General features: G+C 39.1%; 1 protein-coding gene across 1 annotated transcript in view; it reads left to right on the top strand.

Moving 5' to 3' along the window:
* The window catches only part of npepps (aminopeptidase puromycin sensitive), a 176,966-nt gene that overhangs the window by 30,295 nt on the left and 120,139 nt on the right, over window positions 1–26,532 (top strand). The window contains exon 2 of the mRNA XM_052038902.1: window positions 25,594–25,678. Within this exon, the coding sequence (XP_051894862.1) occupies window positions 25,594–25,678 (85 nt within the window). The remainder of the gene's footprint in view (window positions 1–25,593; window positions 25,679–26,532) is intronic.

Genomic DNA, 26,532 nt, shown 5'->3' with positions numbered 1-26,532 from the left:
TTAATGAGAATGCCAGTGTTGCAGATCTTCTGAGAAATCTCCAGATGAAAACAAGGATATTGTCTTAATATATAAAAGCTGCATTTTATAGGGAAGGCTATTTATTCTGCATTAAGTTGTGAATATTGTTGCCTTCAGATTTAGGAAGAATCATCTGGCAAGATGTAAAAATTGATAGAATACTACCAAGCAACCACTAGCTGTCACCAGTGGATACCTCTGAAAACCAGTCATCTTGTTTTAAAGGAAAAAGTCGGTGCTAAAGAGTTTTGGAAGTATTTTAGTCTCACATTCTATTATCCTACAGCCCAAGGAAGTTGTTGTTATATGATATGTTTCAAATATTTGATACAGATGTAAGAGAGAAGTCCTCGTTCCTTTATTTAAAAATGTTTTTTTAAAATTTATTCATTGGTTGGATGTGGACATCTCTGACAATGCTAGCAGTTAAAACTAGACCATGTTGCTGGGTGTAAAGCCACATAGGACAGACCTGCTAAAGATGGCAGATTTCTTGCCCTAAGGACAATAGTGAACCAGATTTTTTTCTTTTTAACAACAATCCTGTAGTTTCATAGTTACTATTGCTGAAAAGTTTTTGTAAAAATCCAATTTTAGTTTAATAACTTGTGCTTAAATACCTTGACTGCTTTGACCTTGTGTCAATTGACCTGGATCAGTTGAATATTACTCTAGCTGCTGGTCCAGTTACTTAACTGTGGTATGGTAACTTAATATTCATACCAGAATGAGAAAAGCTGGTACTGAGATTCACTAAATTGGAGCAATTTGGAAGTATTTACAGTTAAAATTGATGCTGTAAATAATAAAAATGATGTCTAATGTGTTAAATCAGCACATCCACAATGACTTACTGTTATTACTAGTTTCATTTAATGCATTGATGCTAGTCAACCATATGGGAAAATTTCAAACCAGGGTGCTTGTATCTGCACCAATATCTTCTTGGATTACTGCCAACATGACTGTCACTGGTGACAGAACTGCAGCAAATAGTAATTCATGGTAAATTACAAAACTCAAAATGTGCTTTCTCCAACATTATCCATGTTCAAGGCTTCATTTCTTCATAACAGAAATGAATGTGACAACATTTCACAAGCCTGCTATTATTTTGCACCATTGTGCAAGTGGCAGCTTTGGTGATCCTTGAACTTCCCCAGTAGGAAGTCATTGAATTTATAAATGTGTCATTTCCTGTTACTGTTAAAGTATCTGCAGCAGCAATGAACTGAATTTAAGATGCTGCTAGCTGTAGTAATGATAACTCTATGAACATTTAGAGCATGAAAACGTTGTTTGTTTTCATGAACTGGTTTTGGGATTTGAGAATACTATGAATAAGAGTGCACATGTTCATTTGTGGCTCACATTCACTCTTTCTTGTTCTTGAACTTGCATCCTATTTAGTTATATTTCCAATCCAACAAAGGATTACGTATTTTTCTCAAAAACAAGCAAGAAACCAAATCATTTCCTCTTTATGTTGACTTATCAAATTTTTCCATGGCCAGAACCTGAGACTTTGCCAGCTTCTGATTTGGAGCATGAAGTGGCAGTGAACTGAGTTGTGCTCACTGTTTGGAGGATGGACAGTATTCTATTTATTTTTAATCATTGTCTTTCCAGAGCCAACCAAGCATAAGAATAAGAACATAGAACCATAGTACGGGCCCTTCGGCCCATGATGTTGTGCTGACCTTTTAACCTACTCTAAGATCAATCTAACCATTCCCTCCCACATACCCCTCCATTTCTCTATGTGCCTATCTAAGAAATGTCCCTAATATACCTGCCTCTACCGGCACCCCTGGCAGTGCATTCCACGCACCCACCCCTCTGTCTTTTTTTTAAAAAAATTCCTTATCTCTGATATCCCTCCCCCCCCGCACTTCCTCCAATCATCTTAAAATTATGCCCCCTCATGTTAGCCATTTCTCTCCTGGGGGGGGGGGGAAGGGGGGAGTCTCTGGCTGTTCACTCAATCTATGATTTTAGATAAATAGCTTCACAATATGAGAGAACTTCACTCAAGATAATCATTTTAAAGAAAATAATTATCTGGATGTGAACATTTTAATCAAGGTTCCCATTTGTTGCCCATCTGTGGTTTGCTGGGTCATTTCAGAGAGCAGTGTATATTGTCTGTATAAATAGAGGAGACTTTGAAATACTTTCACCATTTCCCTCCCCTTGTTTCATTTTGTATTTCTTTTTTAAAAAAAGCCTTGATAATAAGCAACTCTCAGAATAATTCTTTACTAGTTGTTTTCCACTTCATGTCTACTCTGGCAGTTCAGTTTGAGAGATGACAGAGCTGTAAAGTGTGCAAGTGCAACTTCCTGGTATTGGAATAAAAACAATGAAGTTGTCAGGTTTGCTATGCAATGTTAGTCCAAAAAATGGTGCAAACTACTTGTTAACCATCATAATATGTGGTAGGAAGTACTCTTCCTGGCTATAGTAATTGCTCAAGGTTTATAGAAGACTTAAATCTTGAAAGTGATATAATCTTGAAACACATTACCACTTCTGGGAAAGATTTTTGTGGTTCATGGAATTTTCCAAGTTGGCAAGTTTGGGCTCTGTAAAATTGCAGAACTCTTCCTGTTCTCAGTACATTGAATTTCATTGAGATTGGCAAGATATTCTGCACAACAAATTTGAAGGATAACTGAAAGTAAGAAAGGCAAGTGACAAAGCAGTTCTGATAAAAGGTCATTGATTTGAGATGTTCACTCTTTTCCCAGATGCTACCTGCCCTGAGAATTCTTAGCATTTTTATTTCAGATATCCAGCATCTGCAATGGTTTGCTTTTGGAAGCAAGAATAATGACATTTCAGAAACATCAGTATCAATTTGCTCTCAAGTACCATACTGGCAGCTTGTCAAAAAAATTGCTGCATATGAACAGAGAAAGCAGTGACATCTAGGATAAAGACTAGAAGCCAAACAACAATATAAAAGGATGTACTAATTAAAAAAAACATATCTTTTCAATCAAGGGTAAAAAGTCAGGAGAAGGACATTGTAGTTGGAAAATTTAGGGAGGAGGACCATGAAATTTGAGAGCAAGTTACCATTAAAGAGCGGTAATGTTACTTGCCTTAATGGGTTTAAAGACACATCCCCAAGGCCTGATGAGATGTATTCGAGGTTGCTATGGGAGTGAATGGAGGAGATTACTGGGGCTCAGACAGATCTGTAAGTTGTTGCTGGCTACAGGTGATGTTGTCCTCCAGTCACCTGGCACATGTATCTTTACTTGAAGGGTAGCAGAGATAAGCCAGTTAATTACAGACCTCCTGAGTCTAATGTTAGTGTTAGGAAAGTTAATGAGGAAAAACCTTTGAGGGACAGGTTAATCTACACTTGGAAGGACAGATTAATCAGATGGTCAGCATGGTTTTGTTAGGGGGAGATCCTGTCTGCTCAATTTGATTGAATTTTTCGAAGGGGTAACAAAGTGTTTTAATGAGGCCAGTGCTGTTGATATAGTTTAAATGGACTTCAGTAAGGTCTGACAACATCCCACTTGAGAGACTATTCCAAAACATTTAGAGCCCATGGATCCAGTGCAAATCAGCAAATTGGATCTGAAATTGGCATAGTTATAGGAAGCAGAGAGTGGTAGGTTGTTTTTTTGATCTGGAAGCTGTGAGCAATGGTGTACTACATGGATAATTGTAGGACCCTCTTTTGTTATATACATTTTAATGTGAATGTAGGAGATGTGATTAATTTGCAGATGGCAGGAAAATTTGTGGTGTTGATATTGAGGAAGGTAGCCTGAGCTACAGGAAGATACAAGTTGGTAAGATGAGTTGCGCAATAACAGGTGGAATTCTGATGTGTGAAGTGATGCATTTTGGAAGGACTACTAAGGTTAAGATGTGCACAGTGAATGGTAGGGTACTAGGGGATATTGAGGAACAGGGGGATCTCAGTGTAGAACTCCAGAGATCCCTGAAGATGGCTGCACAGATAGATAAGGTGATGATGGCATATGGGATGCTTGCTTTCATTAGTGGGACATCAAATATAAGAGCAGGGAGATTATGGTACAACTTTATAAAACAACTGTTGGGCCATACGTGGAGTACTGTGTGTAGTTCCTGTTGCCACACTATAGGAAGGATGTGATTGGACTGGAGAGTACAGAGAAGATTTACCAGGATGTTGCTGGGATGGAGTGTTTTCATTATGAGGAGAGACTGGATAGCTGTTTTTGTTGGAGCAGAGAAGGCTGGGGGTGGCTTATTGAGTTATACAAAATTGAGTAGAGATAGATTGGATAGTAACAAACTCTTGCCCCTTAATAGGGATGTATGAAATGAAAGGGAATGGGTTAAGGTAATAGGTTTAGAGGGAATCTGAGGAAAATCTTCTTTTCCACCCAGAAGCAGATTGAAATCTGAAATGCTGCCTGCGAGAATGGTGGAGGCAGAGTCTTTTACAAAATTTAGGTATCTAGATGAGTGCTTAAGTCATTAGGCATAGAAGGCTATGGACCAAGTACTGGGTAATGGGATCAGTATGAATGAGTACTTGATGTGGTGGGTGGAAGGGTCTGTTTCTGTGTTGTATCATTCTGACTAACTGTCAGACCTTGTTTAAAAAAAAAACAATTTTCTGATATTTTTCACTTGCAATATAGTTGAAGACCATTTGGCCCATTTGAATCTATGCCACCTAAAGTCATAGAGTTGTACAGCACTGAAACAGGCCCTTTTGGCCCACAATGTTCATACCACCAGTTGTACTTTGTGGCCTTTCCATAGGTCCCTTACTTACTTCCCTATAACTAATTTTCTCATGCAAGCCCTCAATTCCCCACTGATTCTCCTGCCTGCCACCCACCTATACTGGAGGCAATCTTTAATAGCAAAGTAATCTACCTACTGTTATTTGGCCTGGTTAGCTTTAGACCTGCTTGTTGATGCTGATAGCTGTTAATCTGGCTGAATTGTGCTGTAGACAGATTTTTAACCCACTTAAATAGACTGAAGAAGAAAACCAGCTATTTTCTCTTTGAGTCCCTATTATTCTAGGCAATGAAATTGTTTCAAGCAAGATTCTTGCAGGTTATGTGAATTATGTGAGAAGGATAATGGAATTGTATAAATGATCTGTATTTGAAGTTGGTTGCCTTTATTTGTAGGTGCATTTCTACTCCCATTCTTTCTCTCCATCCTATCCTCCCACCTCTCCACCTCCATGCCCCCTCCCCCCACCTGTTGTTTGCTTTCCAGCTCAATTTTTCTGTATTTGCTATTCCTGCCAAGGTAAGGATCCAAATTGGTAAATACTCAACCCCACGTGCTGCTTCAGCCTCCTCCCCAAGATCCGTGAGCAGGTCTGTCCTGACAGATCCATTGTTTCAGCCTGCTCTTGCCCACAGAATTTATTTCTTTCTATCTTTCTCCCCTAATCCTGTCCTTTCTCTTGTGTCGTTGACACCTCTGATATCCTTCACCATTTTGACAGTTTCCAGTATCCTGATTACAGTGGACCTTAATCACTATGTACATCTGTAATGCACCAGGATAGTCTTGAGGGTCCTTCACTACTTCCTTGAACAGAAGCATAATCTTCCCTCCAGCACCACTCTTTTTCATCTGACTGAACTCATTTTTATATTGACCAACTACTCCTCAATCCTGCTCATGCTCTCCAAGTAAAATGTGTAGCAATAGCAACTTTTATGGGCTTAGTGTGTGCTTATCTCTTTGGATAGGTTTCATTTCTTTTTCATGCCCTCAGTCATTGATCACTGTATTGATGCTGCTTCCTGCACTCATCTGGAACTCAAATGTTCAATCGCCTTTGCTTCTAATTTCCACGCTGCTCTCACATTTACATAGACCTTCCCTTTCCTTTCTTGGTCAGTGTAGGTAGTAGAATTGGCATGGAGTTGAGAGAGAATAGGTTACAAGGAAAATGGAGGAATGGGATTGATGCGATTGCTTTGAGAGCTGGCACAGACTCTGGGCCGAATGGCCTTCTATATCATAATAGGATATAAATCTATTCTCTGGCTCTAAAAGAGATTGTGTTGGCTCTAAATTTTGGTGATGCTCTAGACGTATATTGATAAACATGCAAGTTCACAAGATCACAAGATAAGGGAGCAGAAGCAGGCCATTCGGCCCATCGAGTCTGCTCCAAGGAAAAGGGAAAAAGAAATGGGGTGGGAAAAAAGAGAGAGAAAAAAAAAACTATTCTAATCCCATTTGCCAGCCTTATCCCCATATCCCTTGATACCCTGACTATTTAGATATCTGTCTATCTCCTCCTTGAATACCCCCACTGATCTGGCCTCCACTGCTGTGCGTGGCAAGGAGTTCCACAATTCACCACCCTCTGGGTAAAGAAACTTCTCCTCATCTCTGTCTTGAAACTGTACCCTCTAATTCTAAGATTGTGCCCTCTGGTCCTGGACACGCCCACCAAGGGAAACAGCCTAGCCACATCTACTCTATCCTTACCTGTCAACATTTTAAATGTCGCTACGAGGTCCCCTCTCATCCTTCTGTACTCCAGCGAGTACAGTCCAAGAGCCGACAAACGCTCATCATACTTAAGCCCTTTCATTCCTGGAATCATTCTCGTAATCTCCTCTGAACCCTCTCCAACGTCAGCACATCCTTCCTAAGATGCGGGGCCCAAAACTGCGCACAGTATTCCAAATGAGGCCTCACTAGCGCCCCGTAGAGCCTCATCAACACTTCCTTACTTTTATACACTATACCTCTCGAGATGAATGCCAACATAGCATTCGCTTTCTTAACCACCGATCCAACCTGGTGGTTAACTTTTAAGGTATCTTGTATAAGTACCCCCAAGTCCCTTTGTACTACCGCACTATCAATCTTCTCTCCTTCTAGATAATAATCTACCCGCTTATTTCTACTTCCAAAGTGTACAACTGCACATTTCTCAACATTGAATCTCATCTGCCATTTTCTTGCCCATTCTCCTAAACTGTCTAGGTCCCTCTGCATTCTTTCTATTTCCTCTATGCTCCCTACTCCTCCACTTATCTTGGTGTCATCCGCAAACTTAGCCACACAACCATTTATTCCATCATCCAAATCATTGATGTACAAGGTAAAAAGGAGAGGCCCCAACACCGACCCTTGCGGCACGCCACTAGTAACCGGTAACCAACCAGAACAAGATCCTTTTATTTCCACCCTTTGCTTCCTGCCAACCAGCCAATTCTCCACCCATTTTGCTACCCTGCCCATAATTCCATGACCTCTCATCTTATTAATCAGTCTCTTGTGAGGCACCTTATCGAAGGCCTTTTGAAAGTCTAAATACACAACATCTACCGCCTCTCCCTTATCCACCCTACCTGTGATTTCTTCAAAAAACTCCAATAGGTTGGTCAGACAGGACCTCCCCTTCACAAAACCATGTTGACTAGGTCCTATCTTGCCTTGCGCCTCTAGGTATTCGGTAACCTCCTCCTTGAGGATAGACTCCAATAATTTTCCCACCACTGACGTCAGACTAATAGGTCTGTAATTGCCTTTGTGCTGCCTCCACCTTTCTTATACAACGGAACTACATTCGCTACCCTCCAGTCCTCCGGAACCATGCCAGAATCTATCGATTCCTGAAAAATAATCGCCAACGCCTCCGCTATCTCCACAGCCACCTCCTTCAGAACCCGGGATGCACCTCATCCGGTCCGGAGACTTATCAGCCTTAAGCCCCTTTAGTTTTCCAAGCACCTTCTCCCTATTAATCTCAATTGAACTCAGCTCCAATTCGTGAGACTCCTGACTAATGGGGCACATTGCTTATGTCCTCCACGGTGAAGACCGATGCAAAATATTCATTCAATTCCCTTGCCATCTCACTATCATCCATTATAATACCTCCTGCACCGTTATCAATTGGTCCTATGTCAACCCGTTGTCTCTCTTTTATTCCTTATGTATTTAAAAAAACTCTTAGAATCCTTCCGAATGTTGTCAAGCCAGCTTCCTTTCGTAACTCATCTTTGCTTTCCTAATGACCTTCTTAGTTTCTCTCTGCAGATTTTTAAAATCGTTCCAATCTTCTGTTTTCCCACTAATTTTTGCTACTTTGTACGCCGCCCCTTTTGCTTTTATTTTATCCTTCACCTCCCTCGTTATCCACATCTGTGCCTTTTTTCCATTCAAAACCTTCTTTTTTCTTGGAATATATCTGTCCTGCATTGTCCTTATTTCCTGTAGAAATTTCTTCCATTTTCCTCTGCCGTCCCTCCAGCTAACTTACTCCTCCAATCAATTTGGGCCAACTCATCTCTCATACCTTTGTAATTTCCCTTATTCCACTGAAATATCGATACACCAGTTATCAGCTTCTCCTTCTCAAACTTGAAACTAAACTCAATCATATTGTGATCACTTGTTCCCAGTGGTTCCTTTACCTTTAGTTCCCTAATCACCTCGGGTTCACTACACAGCACCCAATCCAAAACAGCCGATCCCTGGTGGGCTCCTCAATAAGTTGCTCCAGAAAAACATCCCTTAGACATTCCACAAACTCACTCTCCTGAGTACTACCGCCTTGCTGCATTTCCCAGTCCACCTTCATGTTTAAATCCCCCATAATTATCTTCACATTGTCACTCTGACATGCTTTTTCTATCTCAATCTGCAACTTATGGTCCACTTCCTGACTGCTGTTCGGGGGCCTATATATGACTGCTATTATTGCTCTTTTACCCTTGCTATTTCTCAGCTCCACCCATAAGGATTCCACCTCCTCTGACCCAATGTCCTTCCTTTCTATTGATTTTATATCGCTACTAACCATTATGGCCACACCTCCCCCTCTGCCTACCCTCCTATCCTTCCTATATACTGTATACCCCTTGACATTCAGTTCCCAATCACATCCATCATGAAGCCACGACTCAGTGATTGCAACGATGTCATATTTATTAACCTGTAGTTGTGCCACTAGGTCATCTACTTTATTCCTGATGCTACGTGCATTTAAATATAGTATGTTTAGACTGGTATCTGCTATTGATTTTATTGTACCTCTATGATCAGCAGATTATCCTGACTTTCTACCTGTCCATCCTTCTTACTATCTTCGCTACCTACTATCTTAGACATGTTCGTGTAGACCTCATCCCCTATCCTAACATTCGGTATCCGAACATCCTCATCCCCGATCCTAACATTCTGTATCCTAACATCCGGATTTGTTGTACATTGTTTTACATTGGTTTCTGAGCTCACTTCTGTGAGTGGCTTCACAGACATTGGCTTGGTTTTAAGATCAGCTCTGCTCACTCAGGTGAATTACACCATTTGCACTGGCTCGGGTTCAATTGTTGTCGGATGATGTCAGTGTTATGGTACCATGTGTAGATTTTAGTTAATGTCAGATGCTGAAAAATTGGGCAGTACCTTTACAATAAATTTGTTTACAGATCTTTACCAGAGATCTATGGATAAAATGTGAAGTGAACCAAATTCTAATCCAAGGTAATATTGCCAACAATTGATTCTTGTTTCCAGTAAAAACATTCTTGAACATATTCTTGTATTGCTCCCCTTTTTATCCTTTCACAGGCTTATGCTGGATTGACAGTCCTCTGGCAGCTGGCCTAAGTGGCTATTTTTCACGTGTCAGATTTGAGTATTGGCAGGCTACTCAGCAATAAACAACAATTTGCATTTAAATACATATTAACTTAGAGAAAGCATTCCGAAGTGCTTCATAGTCACCCAAGGACAAATGGTGGAAGCTGAATTGAAGGAGGCGAATTCAGTAGTTGGGCAAAAAGCTTTTAAGGAGGTTTTTAAAAGTCGGGAGGAAAAAATAATTGGAATTTAAAGCAAGACCTTTATGGATGAAATGACAAATGGAGGGACAAGAGTGCAGATGCTGGAATCTAGAGCAACTGGGGTCGAGAATCATCTGTGGGGGGTGGGGGAGGAATTGTCGATATTTCAGGTGGAAACCCTGAATCAGGGCAAATGATGGGGTGGGAGAGATGCATGGAGAGTTTGGAGTTGGGGGAATGGGAGGGAGGGTGGCTGATTGATGCAAAGATGGTATGCATGTCAGGGTTAGAACTCGAGACTGAATTTTAAATTGACAGTGTGTCCTTGAAAATGTCTTCATTTTAAAAGGATGATTGTGTACATCAGGATGACCACAGGATACTCAAGCCTACAAACCTTTTGCCAATTTACCTTCTATTCTTGTGTATTCTTCCATAAATCTACAGGTATTGGCCCTATTTTGTGCTGTTATGTCCAAAATCTATAGCAAATAACTTCTATTAGAATAGACATATCTATAGAGAACTTGGTTTGAAGTAGGACCACCATTACATCCTTGTAAAGAAGTCAATCGTAAATAACATCTTAACCACAATCCCAAGCAGATGTATGTGGCACGGGTAGCAGAATGTCAGTGTCTTCCGGGGGATATTGATTGTAGAAAATAAGTAGGAGGCTGGATGTATTGTTGGTATTGATGAGTATGGTATTTGGTAGCACTACTAACCATTCTGTGAATTAGAGAGCTTTTGCGCTTAGTGATGCAATTATTATGGAAATATCTTGAATTAGAGGCAAAGGTTGTTTCAAAGAATGGTACCCATGTTTGTTTAAGCAAATTGGGATCAAAGTTTTTTTTAACATTTTAAATCTGGTCCTTCCCTTTCTCATTGAAATTTGCCATTGTCTTCAGTATGCCAGCTATCTGAGCAAAAGGTAAAGGCTTCAAACTTAGCACAAAATTGGTCTACCAGGCAGTTGTGATCCTTACTCTCCTATATGCTTGTGAACTATGAACTTCATACAGAATGCTTCTCAAAGCACTGGAGAGATACCACCAATGTTGTCTATGCAAAATGCTCCAAATCCTCTCTCAGGATGTGAATAAACATCAGTGCCCTCTCCCAGGTTAATCCCTCCACTATTGAGGCTTTACTTGAACTCATTTGGCTCTGATGGACTGGCCACATCTTTCAGGGGCCGAACACCAGACTCCTGAAACTGTTTGGGGGTATGGCACAGCAAGAGATTACCAAGTAAACAGAGGAAGTAATTCAAGAATGTTCTTTGTTGGAATAAGTATAAATTTGATGTGTGAAAGTGATTTCCTTAACATGTTACTGCTGTGTATGGCATCACTGAATGGTGTAAATTTTTGATCCTATAAAATGGTGTGGCATCAGTTTTGGATGTGGTTTATGGTCCAATGTAAATTTATATATTCTAATAAGTTAGAATGCTGGTGGCTGCAAATATGAACACAATGTCACAAATGTTTGGAAAGTGACTCTTGTCTAACTATCCTGTCTTTGTAGAAAGTTGAGACAAAGTTTAGATCAAAGCCATGCAATTTAATCCAAAATTTAGCCATAATATTTCTTCTGTAGATATTCCAGCATAAATGCAGATTTTAAACTCTAGTGTTCTTTTACTAATATTCTGATTTACCACAGTAATAAAGACTTAATTTCTTCCATTAAAACAGAAAAGGTCATTGCATTAGTTTACCAATTGTCATTGCTGTGGGTAGATGTTGTGTTCCAAAAAGGACTAGACTGCATTGAGACTTTGACTAAATTTAGTTAGCCAAAATTTTTGGCAGGAAAAAGAACCACCCAGTCTTTGTTTCCAGCTGATGTATGTATTTGCAGCAAAATGTTGTGTGACAAGCTGAGGCTTGTTCTTTGACAGCTTTGCATTAGTGTGCAAGGTGCTTATCATCAAGTTAATATTTAACTAGCACATGATGGTTTATGTTCATGTCAAAATATTTAATAGGTGAGGTGATATGTTGAATCAGTGAAGATCCATTGAATACTGAGCCAGTATCTTCTATCTTAAAGATCCGAATTACTTGCATCTACAAAACAATTTAAATACTTAATGAGCATTCAGTAATGTGGGGCTGTAATGTACATTGTGAAAATGAGTTTAAAGTAGAATCTAGAGTTTCTTAAACTGAAATTGTAAAAGTTTCAAAAAAGATTCCAGTTGGGGAATTGGAAAGCAGTAATATTATGGAGGCAGGACTGAAAATGACTACTGATTATTTGGCAGCTGAAAGGTGAACATGGCTGCCTGGTGGACCAAGGAATCCATTCAGATTTCCATTTATGCTCCTGAATTGGTTCCAACACATGCCTCTAGGCCAGTGCTACTCGACCTTTTGGATGCTGGGGACCAACTGGCTACCTTCCTAAAGTAATGTTGATTTAAGATCCTGGCTATTTTTGTTTTTCTTTTCATTATTATTTGTGTATATAAGCTTGAAATTAAATGAAATTGCAATACTGGAGTGTAACTAAAGTGAATAATCTGAATCTCACTTGGATAACAAAAGGATTTTTCTTTGGAAATTTAACATTTAGCTTGAAGTGAGCATGGTCATTTTTAAAATGTAGGTTCTATCTCTGCTGGAGCTGGGAGAATGTTTTAGATTTTACCCACATTCCAATCCCAGGACACTTTTTTTTTTACAAGGACATCATTAAAAGCATAATAAGATTAAACACTCCTGCACGCGCACAGCTGCTCTAGCCCACATTCCCAGTCTCCAGCTTGGGCTGCACATCAACCCAAGATCCCACACGTTTCATCCACAATCCTGGCCATCAGCTTCAGCTGTGTACTACATAGATGCATGATGCCAGCCTCGCACACCTGGTCCACATTCTTGACCCCCTGGCTCCAGCCAAATACCAGGCCATGTTCCTTGCATCTGACCCTATCCATGTTCACTGCATGTGACTCTGCCCATGTTCATCTGCCACATCCTGACCTCTGGCTGTGTACCTGCCCACATTCACTGGCCATGTTCCTGAAGTCTGGACCCCATTGGCATACCTGTCCAAGTTCCCTGCCCATGATCCTGACTTGAACCCCTGGCCCTGCCGTGCACCTGCCCACATTCACTGCCCATTTTCTCTCATTTCCCCCTGCCAATACCCAATATCCTCTCCAATCTGCTGGAGGCATTCAGTGGATTGAGCACAATCTGTGTTGATGCAGGTCTTCAACCCAAAATGTTGATAATTCCTTTCGCCCCACAGATACTGCTCGACCAGATGAGTTCCAACAGCAGAACTGATAGGAATGTACATTTATCGTGAGCTGTTTGAGTCTTTGTGAAATTCTGCTTCATTCAAAATAAAAGTCCATGTTAATTTTTCTTAATTTGTATTTGGTTTAACCTAATCTTGCACATTCTGACAAAGGTGCTTCTGCAGATCAGCAACTGATCTTGGTCCAATTGTTGAGAAACACTGTTCTAGACAATGCAATTTCTTTATTGAGCCAGCCTTCCTCAGCTTCCTTGCACAGGTTTTATGAACGTTCCGCTGCAAGCTTCTGTGTAATGTATACTAAGACTCATTAGTGATACTTGTATTGAAAAATAATTTTTTTAAATAATTGGTTTGCTGCTGCTCTCTCAGGGTCCGTAGAGTTGGATTCCAGCATAGTGTAAAGTACTTGGATGTGTAGGAAGCTAAATCTACCACAAATGACCAATGCCATCATTTAAAAAAGCCTAGAAAGCTTGCTAGTAATTTGGTATTTGTATCTTTTAATTTTTAAAAAATTGCCACAGGATGCTGTGCTCTGATCACCAAATGACAGGTAGAAGCATATTATAGCTGCTTATGACATGAGCACTGAATGATTATAGCATCAGTTGAGAGGTAGGAGTGTACAACTTCTTTAAACCACTGTTTGGCAGTCACAAAAGCATTTGACCTTCATTTTCAGAAAAAAATTCTTTCCAAAGTTGTAATTCTGGAAAAGAACATTGCCCATAAGCCTTAAGCAATCTTGGTTTTTGTATGAACACTATGTCCTGCACTTGTATTTAAATGTAAGTAGAATTCATGGGGTTTTTATAATCAACAAAAGTATTTCTGTGCATTTTCATATCACCATGCATTTGCATGAATTTGGCTGTAATTATTTTGCATACATTTGTGTGTTAGACTGTCTGGAAGTTTGAAGAGATTTGCTCCATGGTATTCCTCTATGAAGAGGAAATAAATTTCCTTAATTCTGTAAAGATTCTTCGGAGTATACTACCTTTTTATATGCAAGACCCTTGCAAGTAATGAGCTGGTGAAGTCCAAATGTTTAATATAATGGTGATAATTATCTATAAGTGCATTGTCATTATTTTGTTCATTTTTGAGGTCCAGAAGAGCTTTTATAATCACTCATTGGTCCATTCCATGACTGAACACAGATGATATGAGCATTTTGGATTGCTAAGAAGAAATGAACTATCTGTATCCAGAAAAGGAGATCGGGGCTTCGTAAGAAATAGGTAGTTCGAATGATTGTCAGAAGTTGTACGTTAGCAGCATAATCACAACAACGTTATGCAGGTCATAGCAGTGTGTCCCAAGCATGCATTAATCTAAGATGAGCCAAACTGTAAAATATGTGATTAAAACCAGCACTTCACACACTTGAGAAAGAAAGGCCACAAGCCCCTGCAGTTGCATATTAGCCTTGAGATGGGAGCATTTGTTTGACTTGGGACTGTAAACAGAAAATTCTAGATTCCAGCCTGCAGTTCATTTATCATGAGCATCATACATTTCAGTTGTGTTTATGAAGTTTTTTGGATATGCTGTCTATTATGTAAATTGAAGCATCAGTTGCAAACTAGTTTGGCAGTGGTTTGAAGTGCACTCTGAAGTAACTATGCCAATATTTGATTATGTGACTGGGCATTTGCAAGATTCTGTTTGAAGGTTAGCAGTCTTGGATATTGATTAACCAGATTTAGAAAAATGCTGAACATTTGTGTGTTGCTAGCTACATAACTCTCTAGACCATTAACTATATAGATTTCCTCTAAACTAAGACATTATTTATTTAAAGGAATTGTTGGAATTGCTGATAACCTGAAACTTGACAATAGAAAGCTTTCAATAATTTCTTTCTGAAACCTATTTAATATGGAGAACAAAAGTCACCATTGGGGCAAAACTCCCCCCTCCAACACACCCAACCCATGCATTTTTTTTCTTATTTTGCCTGGAGTTGAGAAGCTAGAGTTTTGGCACTGCTAAAGATATCCCATTTGGTTTCTGCCATAATTATTTGATTGCATTCCCCTACCCTCAAGCTTTCTCAGGCTAAACCCAAAATGCACAGATCTATACTGAGTTGTGCTTCAGATTGTATTTGCTACAAGTTGATTTGTTTCTATCGAACAGTACGGCCTTTCAGCCCACCAGGTCTGCAACGACCATGTCAATCTAAACTAATTCCATTTGCCTGCACGTGGTCCATATCCCTCTATTCTCTGCATGATCATATCTGTCCAAATGCCTCTTAAAGATTGCTGTCGTACCTGCTTCCACCACCTCCCCTGGCAGTGTGTTCCGGGCACATATCACTATGTATGTGCGTGTATGTACATATGTAAAAAGCCCCTGTGCCCTGCAGTATTTGATATTTCTACCCTGGGAGAAAGACTCTGGCTATCTATCTTATCTATGCCTCTCATAATTTCATATACTTCTATTAGGTTGCACCATAGCCTTCGATGATTCAGAGAAAACAATCCAAGTTTGTCCAACTTCTCTTTGTTAGTTAATGCACTCCAATCCAGGCAACATCGTGATGAACCTCTTTTGCACCATCGCCAAAGCCTCCACATCCTTCCTATGGTTTGGCGACTAGAACTGCACACAGTACTCCAAATGAGGCCTAACCCAATTTTTATATAGCTGCGACATGACTTCCCAATTATACTAAATGTTCTGACTGATGGAGGTAAGCATGCAGTATGGCTTCTTTCCCACCCTATTCACTTGCATTGCCACTTTCAGAGTTATGGACTTGCATCCCAAGATCCCTCTGTACATCAGTGATCTTTAAGGCTCCTGCCATTTGCTGTATATTTTCCTCTTGCATTTGACCTCTCAAACTGCATCACCTCACTTGTCGGATGAAACTAGCCTGCCATTTCTCCACCCAAATCTCCAACTGATCTATATATTGCTGTTTCCTTTGACAACCTTCATCGCTGTCAACAACTCTACCAATTTTCATGTCATCTGCAGACTTGCTAATAAGACCACATAAATTTTCGACAAACTATTTAATATATTTTACAACAAAGATCCCAGCACTGACCCAGTCAAGAAAAACATGCCTCTACCACCACTGCCTATGATCAAGCCAATTTTGGGTCCAATTTACCAATTACCCTTGGATTCCATGTGCCTTAATCCTCTGGACCAGCTTACCAGGAGGATCCTTATCAAAGATTTTACTAAAGCTCATGTATGTGACATCCACTGCCCTATCTTCATCAGTCATCTTAATTTCCTCAAAATAAAATGATCAAATTTGAGAGGAGACATCCCCTGTATAGAGCTATGTTGACTATCCCTAATAACTCTGTGCTTTTCCAAATGCAAGCAATTCCTGTCCCTGAGAAGCTTCAATAATTTCCCTACCATTGATGTAAACTCACCAACCTATCATTTCCTGATTTCTCCGTTGCCCTCCTTAAATAAAGGAACAACATTGGCTAATCTCCTGTCTTCTGGTACCTTGTCTGTGGCTAAAGATGATCTGTCCTAGGCTCCAGCAATCTCCTGCATTGCTTCCCTCAGATCCTGGACGGATCCCGTCAGGCTCTGGGGATTTATCCACCTTAACGTTTTTCAAAACGCCCAACGCTGCCACCACCACCTCAATATTGACATGTCTGAGAATATTAACGTACCCCTCCTTAATCTATCTCCATATCTTTCTACCTCCATAATATCTGATGCAGAGTTAATCTATCAATTTTCTTCCTCTAGTCATTTTCCTAGTCCTTCGAATTTGCTAAGCTTGTGACCGCTCTAATGTTCCGACAGCTTGCTGGCTTTTATTATCCATCCCTAATTGCCCTCGACTGTTGCTGCAGGTTGGGTGAAGGTGCTCTTGCAGTTCATTACAGTTAAAGCTGAATGACTTGTTGGGAGTCTGGAATAATTTAGGCCAGACTGGTTGTGAGCAATGAATTTAAATCCCAAAGAGCATTATTAAAACAAGCTTTTGATTAGTTATCTCCTCTGCATTACTAGTGCAGTCATGTAACCATTATGCTGCTGTGTCGATTCACCTGAACTTTGCACTATATTATTCCCGATCACCCACACTATATTCCATTCCTGCATCAGTATATTGATTTCAGTCTTTATAAATTTATTAATGACTTGGCTCACCTTACCACTAAAACTTTTCCAAGTGAATGTCCAATTCCCACTTTTCCATGTTTTGCATGTGGGTGCAAGGAACTGTGGCTTATTCACTACTTTTTTTGGTACACCTTTCTCATTGTAACACAAATAACAAGCCTAGGCAATTTGGCCCTCGGGTCTATCATACCGTTTAATTAAAAACTGATTTGTACCTCAAATCCATTTACTCACTTTGACTCTATATACTGTAATATCCTCACTTGACTGAAATGGTCTTAAACTCCATTGTCCTAATTTCTACAGTCTTTTAAGGAGAAGGGAAACTTGATTTATCTACCCTTTGTGTGGGAAGGGCACTTCATATTTCGCTTATGATCCAGATCTAATTAAAGTTGATGTTTATGTTCTTGGTTTTCCTATACTGGAGGAAATTGTTTCTCTGTGTCACCCTTTTCAAATTATTTTAAAATTTCAACCACTTCAGTCAGATTGTGTTGCCTTCTGTAGTGGGGAAAAAAAAGCTGAAGGTTCATTAATTTTAATGTTATTTGGTTTGTTTTGAACAAAATGTTTTAAAACAAAAGTAGTCATGACTATATTGACCAGATCCTTTTATGACATTATTCAAATCACACATGTTCCCTTAACTACTTTTAAACAAATATATTCAGGTAAATATTTTGAATGCTACTATTATTTTCTGGAAATGTCGTAACGTCTTTTTATAACATTGAATTGGAACAAATCTTTAGAGTATATATGCTGGAAATTTGCGAAACCAGGAAAACAGAATACAACATGAAAAGTTTTAATTTGGGCTTAGCACATTATTTCGTTTGGTAAAATAAAACTCTGCACAGGAATCTAATGTTTCTTGTAGCAGGATCAAACGTTGGTCCGCAGCATACACATCAAAGCCAGTTGCACATTCAGATTGTTAACTTAGCGGCAACCTGTCAAGAATCTTTAGAAGAAACTGATTTGTATATCAGCTCGTTGGACAATTCCCCCTTTAATAATCCATTTAACATTAACTGCTTTACCATAATTGTTAAATATAAAGTGAACTGTAAATATAAAGTAGAATATGGGCCTTGCTTTTAATGCTTCATTTCTTCTATTCCTGAACAATCTAACGTCTGATTTTCTTTAGTTTGCAGCATTGTATTAGCAAAGATTATAACCAAGCCTAGATAGCTTCCAGTTAGATCAATACCTTAAAAACATCCACACTTTTTTGTTTGCTGGGTTCTTTGGTTTTTACGTCCTTAAGCAAATGATTAAATAAGTGTCTGAGGTAATATATCCAGGAGATCTATGTGCTTAACACTGAAACCATAAATAAATTAATACAAATGTACTATAGTTTTGCATCCGGCAAAAGGAATACCTGTTAATGGGTTAAGTGGTTCTACTTTGGTTCAGCAGTAGAGCTCTTGTTAGTTCCAGAGGTTTTGTGTTCAAACACCCTTTGATCTCACACGGCTACATTAATTATTCCTAAATTCCATAATTATTCCTAAAGTGTTTTGAGATATTAAGCTGCTGTATAAATGCAGCAGACCTAGACTGAAGCTTCAGTTTAATTTTGCAACGTTTGATGTATTCACCTAAACAGAGTTCTTTGTCCAAAAATTATTGTGTGGTTTTTGGAAATGACATGAAATAAAGTGCTGAAAGTAAAATCTAGGTGACTTGAAGAAATAGAAATTCTCTTATCATTAACTAAAACTGAATCAAGCCACTAAAATCAAATTTAATTGAAATCTGTTATGCATCTAGTCACTGCATTTCAGAATAATTGTATGTGAAGTGTTTCGGGCATTATTGACATGAGGAAATACAAAAATGCGAAATCTGTTGTCTATTTCTGAGGTGTGGTGAGGGGAGCTGAAAGAAATACTTTACCCATTTTTTTAAGCTGGCAAGTTGCCTTCTTTTAAAACTGATGAGATCAAAATGCTGCAAAAAAAATCCTGTAAAATGTCAAGTGTTTCTACCCTCTTCCTACTACTAATCAGAATCAGAGTTATTATCACTGACATATGACGTGAAATGTGTTGTTTTGCAGCAGTAGTATAGAGCAAAGACATAAAATTACCAAACATTACAAAAATAAATAGTGCAAAAAAAAAGAAATGAGGTAGTGTTTATGGGTTCATAGACTGTTCAGAAATTTGATGGTGGGGGGTGTGTGGAGAAGTTATTTCTGAATCACTGAGTGTGGGTCTTCAGGCTCCTGTACCACCTCTGGTAGTAACGAGAAGAAGGCATGTCCTAGGTTGTGAGGGGTCTTAGTGATGGATGTCGCCTCCTTGAGGCACCGCCTCTTGAAGATGTCCTCAGTGGTGGGGAGGGTTGTGCCTGTGATGGAGCTGGCTGTCTACAACCTTCTGCAGCCTCTTGCAATCCTGTGCAATGGAGCCTCCATACCAGGCTGTGATGCAACCAGTAAGAATGCCCTCCACCACACGTGTATAGAAATTTGTAAGAGTCTTTGGTGAAACACCAAATCTCCTCAAATTCGTCACTATGTAGAGCCACTGGCATTCCTTCTCTGTGATTGCATCAATGTGTTGGGCACAGGATAGATCCTCTAAGATGTTGACTCCCAGGGACTTGAAGCTACTCACCCTTTCTACCACTGACCCCTCAATGAGTACTAATATGTGTTCTATTGACTTCCCCCTCTTGAAGGTCTTGTGACATTAAGTATGAGGTGGTTGTTGCGACATCACTCAATTATCTCACTCTTGTATGCCTCCTCATCGCTGTCTGAGATTCTACCAACAACAGTGGTGTCATCAGCAAATTTATAGATGACATTTGAGCTGTGCTTAACCATGCAGTCATGAGTATAGAGAGAGTAGAGCAGTGGGCTGAACATGTATCCTTAGTGTTGATTGTCAGCAAGGAGGAGATATTACCAATCTGCACTGACTCTGGTCTCCTGATAAGGAATCTGAGGATCCAGTTGCAGAGGGAGGTACAGAGGCCCAAATTTTGAAGCTTGGTGATTAGTACTGAGGGGATGATGGTGTTGAATGCTGAGCTGTAATTGATAAACAGCAGCCTGATGTATGCTTTGCGGTCGTCTAGGTGCTCCAAAGCAGAGTTATGTCATTTGCTCTTGCCCTTTTGGCTGTTTTCTTGAGCAAAACTGATACTGAGCAACTTCAATGTCATGTTTGAGACATAGTTAGATCAGTATTCTGCCTTGGCCTTGCAATATTGTCTTTTCAACACAGCTCAATTGTAATGAGGTGATGCAAGAGACTGCAGATGCTGTAATCTGGAGGAAAAAAACGAATTGCTGGAGGAACTCAATGGGTCAAGTAACATCTACAGAGGGAAAGGAATTGTTGAGGTTTCAGGTCAAGACCCTGCATCATGACTGAGAGTGGAGAGGGAAGGTAGCTGGTATAAAGAGGAGGGGTTTGGGTGAAATGGACTGGTAGGTGATATGTGGACTGAGGAATGATGGATTCTCACGGGGGAGGAGTGGGGGACAGAGGCAAGTAGATGATAGGTGGAAGGAGAAATGGGTAGATGGAGCCAGGTAGGGGAGGGTGCAAATGGAGGCTGCAGAGTGATTGGGGAGACAGTACATGTGCTAGAATCTGAGGTGATGAAGCTAATAATGGGAACTGTTTAAGGAAGTGATGAAGGGCAGATGGAATCAAATAGGGGAGGGGTGAGATGTGTGGATTTTCTTTTCCTTATCTGCTTCCAACTATCACCCAGCTGTCCCCCAACTCCACTCCTCCCCTACTAGGCTTCGTCTTTCCATCTGGCCCCTGTCTCACCCCTCCCCCTCTTTATACCAGCTACCTTCCCTCTCCACTCTTAAGTCCTGATGCAGGATCTTGGTTCAAGGCGTCGCCACTTATATTCCCTCAACAGATGTTGCTTCACTTGCTGAGTTCCTCCAGAGTTTTTCTCCATTGTAATGACCAATGTAATTATCCACACTTTTACCTGGCCTCCACTTCTCCCTTCCCCTTCTGACCTCTCTGCTCTATCCTTTGAAAACTGAACTTACCCAAAGCTTTTCCAGCAGCATAGTGATAGTGACTTTGAGTTTCCTCAGTACAGATTTCAAACTCCCCCATAGCTTCTCCCAACTATCTCTGGAACCTCTTCTTACACAATTGGCTGATCCAATTTTTCCTTTAAGTTAGCATCCTTGGATATTTTTCTCTTCCCCATATTACCAAAAAAACCATGTCATCAACCTATTGTGGCAATGCTGCAGCCACTTCCTAATGTCATAAGCCTTTTGAGCATCCATTTCAAAACATTTCTAGTCAGCTTGCATCCTTTTCCCCCCCAGTTGTGAAGTAATTTGAATAATTGAGTATTTGCAGTCTGTTAGAGTTCTAATGTTTTCTACAGAGTATTTGATTTATTTCTGCTTCAGCCACTTTTTATTTTCAACAGTTTTTATCCCAGCTTTGTCAATTATTGACAATTTAAACAAAACACCCAAAGTTGTAAGTTCTATCTACACTTCTCAAAATGGAGTTGGTGGCAATGATGCTGCAGACTTGATTACTTCTTCATCTTTAATTGTTCAAAGATTTTATCCTTCAAAATCTCATTGATTTATCCTGGAACTCCACAGTATTAACTGAACTAGTTGACATTGTGTACTAGATTATGGCAAGGTGGGATGAAGTTGTTCCTTACTTGGAATCAAATAGTTGAGGAGTAACAGGATCTGAAAGAACAAAATCAAAATCCATTAAACGTGTTGTGGGAAGTTAATGAGGCTATTTAAATAAACTAAACCAGACAATGGATTACTAGAGGGATTTGTATATTAGAAGGATGGAATTATAAATTAGGGATGTTATGCCACTTTTGCAGCAAACCTTGATTTAGACTGCACAAGGAAATCTGTGTTGTCATAATGTTTTTTTAAAAAAGACACTGGAGAAGTTACAAAAAAAATTGAAATTATGCCAGAAATGCAAATTCTGCTGTGCCAGGAAAGGATTAAAAGATGTTGAGGGTGTGATCTGATAGAGGTTTTAAATTGCGAGACACGTTAATGGAGAAGGCATTGTATTTCCACATATGGGCTAAAATAAAAGAGCCCATCAATGCAAATCACCAAGGCACAAAATAGGGAATTCAAAATAAGTGTTCTGAATATGGCCATTTCTGTCTCTCACTAGTTGGGGGAATCGCACAGATGCATTTAACAGATACATGGGTGGGGGGTTTGCATTTCCAGAAAACCATCTTTTCTGTAAAAATGAACTCGCTTTTCTCCTTGAACCCCATGTTATAAGAGGAGATGTGTTTCTGCAGGATGGTTCTCTCTCATATTAAGCCATTATCATATCATATATCAGCAGTGACAGTGACCCACTGCCATTATTTTCTCTTGACATGCAAGGCTCGTTGATTAGGAAATGGCTTAGGAAGTGAGGATATCAGGGAAATGGATGGGATTTGGGGATTGGGGTGATGTAGAAGGAGCTGGGGGGGGGCAAATGGGGGGGCGGTAATGGGTTAAATCCCAATGACTTAATGGAAGTGGAGTAAAGACCGGGGATTACTTTAAGGAGCTGTCCATGGCTACTGCGGTTCCCCACAATGAAGTGCATCAGAGAAAATGCCTCGCAGATGAAGAGCGCTGCAGTCAGATGTCCTCGGACTGGAGTCAAATGAAGGATTTGGCTGTGACTGTCAAACCAATCAATGTGGTGACATCATATTCAAACCTTATTACCCTACAGTATTGAGAGAGTAAAAAATATATTAAAAAAAAGAACAAATAGTTTCTTTCGCATTTTGTTTGTGTATTTATTTCCCCACACAAATTCTGTAAGAGCGAATTTTATTCTGTATCTCAAATTTTTGGGTAGTGACTTGTGAATTCCGCAAAGGTGTATTTCTGTAATCTGAACAGCTGTAACGTGGGGGTCACCTGTAAAGTGTGTGAGGATGAACTAAACAGGGTTAATTGAGGAAGGACTGGATGAAGTTTAAGTGGAGGATAAATGAATGCTGAATTGTCTGTGTCTATCTGTTATATTCTTTAATGCTTTGGAATATGCTTCTGATCAATGTGCACCAATTTTATGCACATGATGAAAATTAGGTGTCAATGTTTTTTTTTAAGGCAGTAATCTAACGCAGGTCATTTTTGTGGTGCTATTCCCAATTGTGGTAATATAGATCAGTTTACCCAACTTCTTGCCAAGTATTGGATTATGGTTGATACACAAAAAAAAATACATATTTTTGATTTTAACTTTAATTAAGCCACTATTAACATGACATTATTCAAAAGACTCTGCCCACCAAAAGTCATTACAAGATAAAATAGCTGTTTTGGAAATTCTCTTGTCTTAATACCAAGGCTTCAATTGACTTGACATTTTTTAATATACTTCCAGTAGCAAGTTCATGAAGGAGATTTTTTCATAGAAAAAATTCTCCATTACCATTGTAGAGTATTACTTGAATAGTTTGTATGATTGCATCTTTTTCATGGATCCTGTAAATGTAATTATCGTGCAGCTATGCCTGTTTTTAGAGGAATTGGCTCCTTTTGAGTATGAGGGACTCGTCACTACATGGCTTTAGATCTGAAGTGGGTTGCGTGGGATGTGCACATAATTTGGAATTATTCAAAATACCAGCATTCGGCACGTGTGTGCTAATATAAACATGAATCATAAATTCTAATTGTGGAATGCAAATGCATTTGTGTAAAGTTTGATGGCAGCTGGAAGGAGAGGGAAGCAAGAAATACTAATCTGATGGGACTTCTTTTGCAAGCTGAGCAACTTCCATTATTTGTCTAAATTGTGTCATAATTAGTAGAACAAGTGAAATGTATTTTTTCTTGATACGAATGGTGCACATTAATATTACCTTCTCTCTCTCTCTCTCTCTCTCTCTCTCTCTCTCTATGTATGTATGTATGTGTGTGTATATATATATATATATATATATATATATATATATATATAGAGACAATATATACCACACACAGTTCCTACCTGTGTCAGCACATTTTACAATGGCTTCCCCTTCCTAACTGTACAAATCCCATCTGGACTAAAGTCGCCATTCTCCAGTCTATGCTTCAGATTTCTTCCTTTTTGTAAAGTTGAGGGGCAATAAATATCTGTGACATGGCACAGATACAGAAGTTCATCCAATGATACCAAGCTTGTCTTCTTTTTACCTACTTTTCAATTGTCAATGCTCTGTCTAATTTCCAGTCTTAAAGTTGAACTTGAATTGTTCTGATCTTTTTAAAAACCCTGATAAACCCAAAAGTGTCCTGTTTAATTCTTGTTAGTTAAATCAGTGCCATAGCTTGATATTCTAGCCCTTCAGCTGCTCTAACTTGACTGAACAGTGCATAAACTCTTGTACTTGATGTTGAAATGGGTTTCTAAGCCCATGTACAGTTTATCATTGTCTGCCTATCTTCATGGTGTTTTTGGCTTCTGCTGTGACTTCAGTGCCTATGGTGAAGATTTCGTGTGTCTCAATATCATTGCTCACTATTGCAACTCTTCGCACTACAAAAAAAATCCAGATCACTTAGAACTGCACCTGAGAAACATTCTGATAAACTAATGCTGTATTGCTTGATGATCAAGCCTTCAGGCAACCTGTTTGTCCACACCAGAGCTCTTAATGTAAAAGTCTTTATCTTGATACTTTTCTGTATCAAAAGGCATTCACCAAACCTACTTCAGTGATTTTATTTGGTTACTACATCTATCAGTATGAATTACTACAGCTATTTTTTCAGACTAAGTTATCAGTTAACTGTTAAATTTGATTATGCAACTATTTTTTTTTACTGTAACTGTACGCTAAATTTAAATACAAAAGACAGACACTTTCTGAAGGTATGCAAACTGTTACCAGTACTTGGGTGGTAAAAATATTTAGAATCTATTTATGAAATTGAGTTCTTTAATGAATGAGGTTACAGTCAATTTCAATAAACTGAGAAAATCTAAAATTAACTGTTACGGAAGATCAAATACTTGTGTGACAATTTGTAAAAATTATAGTAAACTATAATGGTCAGAGTTACTCTAGCAAGTTAGGTTCAGTTGCTTGATTAATGGGTTGATCTTAAGAACTCCTCCTTGGGGGTCTGGTTGCCTCCTTCCCTTCTCCAGTTACTCAATGTGAAATGGAAGGTAGTGTAACTAATTACACAAAATGGAGATTGATAATGGGATTGAAAGAACTATCAAGATCAAAATAACAATTAAATGAGAGAGAACGTGTACATGTCGAGTTTTGTGAAGGCATTTCTCTATCAAGTTTATTGATTTTTTTTTTGTCTGTGTGTATGTATTTACAGGTAAGACAGGCAACCAATCAGATTGTTATGAACTGTGCTGATATAGACATTATTACAGCATCATATGTTCCAGAAGGTGGTGAAGGTAAGATTGCTGTTTTATTTCTATCAATGCTCCAAAGATATAACGCATGTTGGATGTGTAAAATGGTGCTCAACATGACATTTGTCTCTGCATTTTTAATGAACATAGTAGCCTCTTCTAATTTGAAGAAACTTTGCTATTTAAGATCGTGGTTTGCCACTACTTAGTATTTTCTTAATTCTTCACATTCAATGCTTAACAAATTGTTAAATGCAACATGAGCTTATCATTCTTGCACTGTCTTTTCAGAATTATGTCTGGCTGCAATGGGATGCTAGTATTGATATGCTGGATTAGAGAAATGGAAAGTTTGATATTCTTGTTAGACTTTCCATAATGCGATACTAGCAACTCTCCTTCTGCATCATCAGCTGTTTCTTAATATTTGGCCAGTCGGTGCATAAATGGGCTATGTGCACTACGTAAATGTTGCAGTTTAACTCATTTCCTAAAACTGACCATTCTCACAATATAATGTTGATTAGAACTCCCTAGATGCACAATGAATCTTTTAACTAATGTATAGGGAATAATTTATACTCCTGATTGATCTGATTATGATAAAGCAGGAGTCTTGAAAACTATAAATTGGGTTAGTTAAGGAGCAGATTGTTGAGAACATTCAACTGTTTTTTTTATATAAACACCATCTCTGTCCATAAAGAATGGATCTCTAGTAGCTTATTATGGAACTTTGCACTGGAGGCACCATGATGTTTGCCTTCTAAAGGAAGCTCGCAACTTGGTGGTAAATCTCTGACACTTGGTGACTTTTTCACATGTTGCATAATGGTGAAGAAATTTGCATTCCAGATGTCTGACCCCCAATTTATCTGTCTTAAAAGTAATTAATC

Source organism: Pristis pectinata, chromosome 25 (assembly GCF_009764475.1).
Source record: "Pristis pectinata isolate sPriPec2 chromosome 25, sPriPec2.1.pri, whole genome shotgun sequence".
NCBI lineage: Eukaryota > Metazoa > Chordata > Chondrichthyes > Rhinopristiformes > Pristidae > Pristis > Pristis pectinata.
Note: the sequence above shows the minus strand (reverse complement) of the source record. Positions and strands in the feature narration are given on the sequence as shown.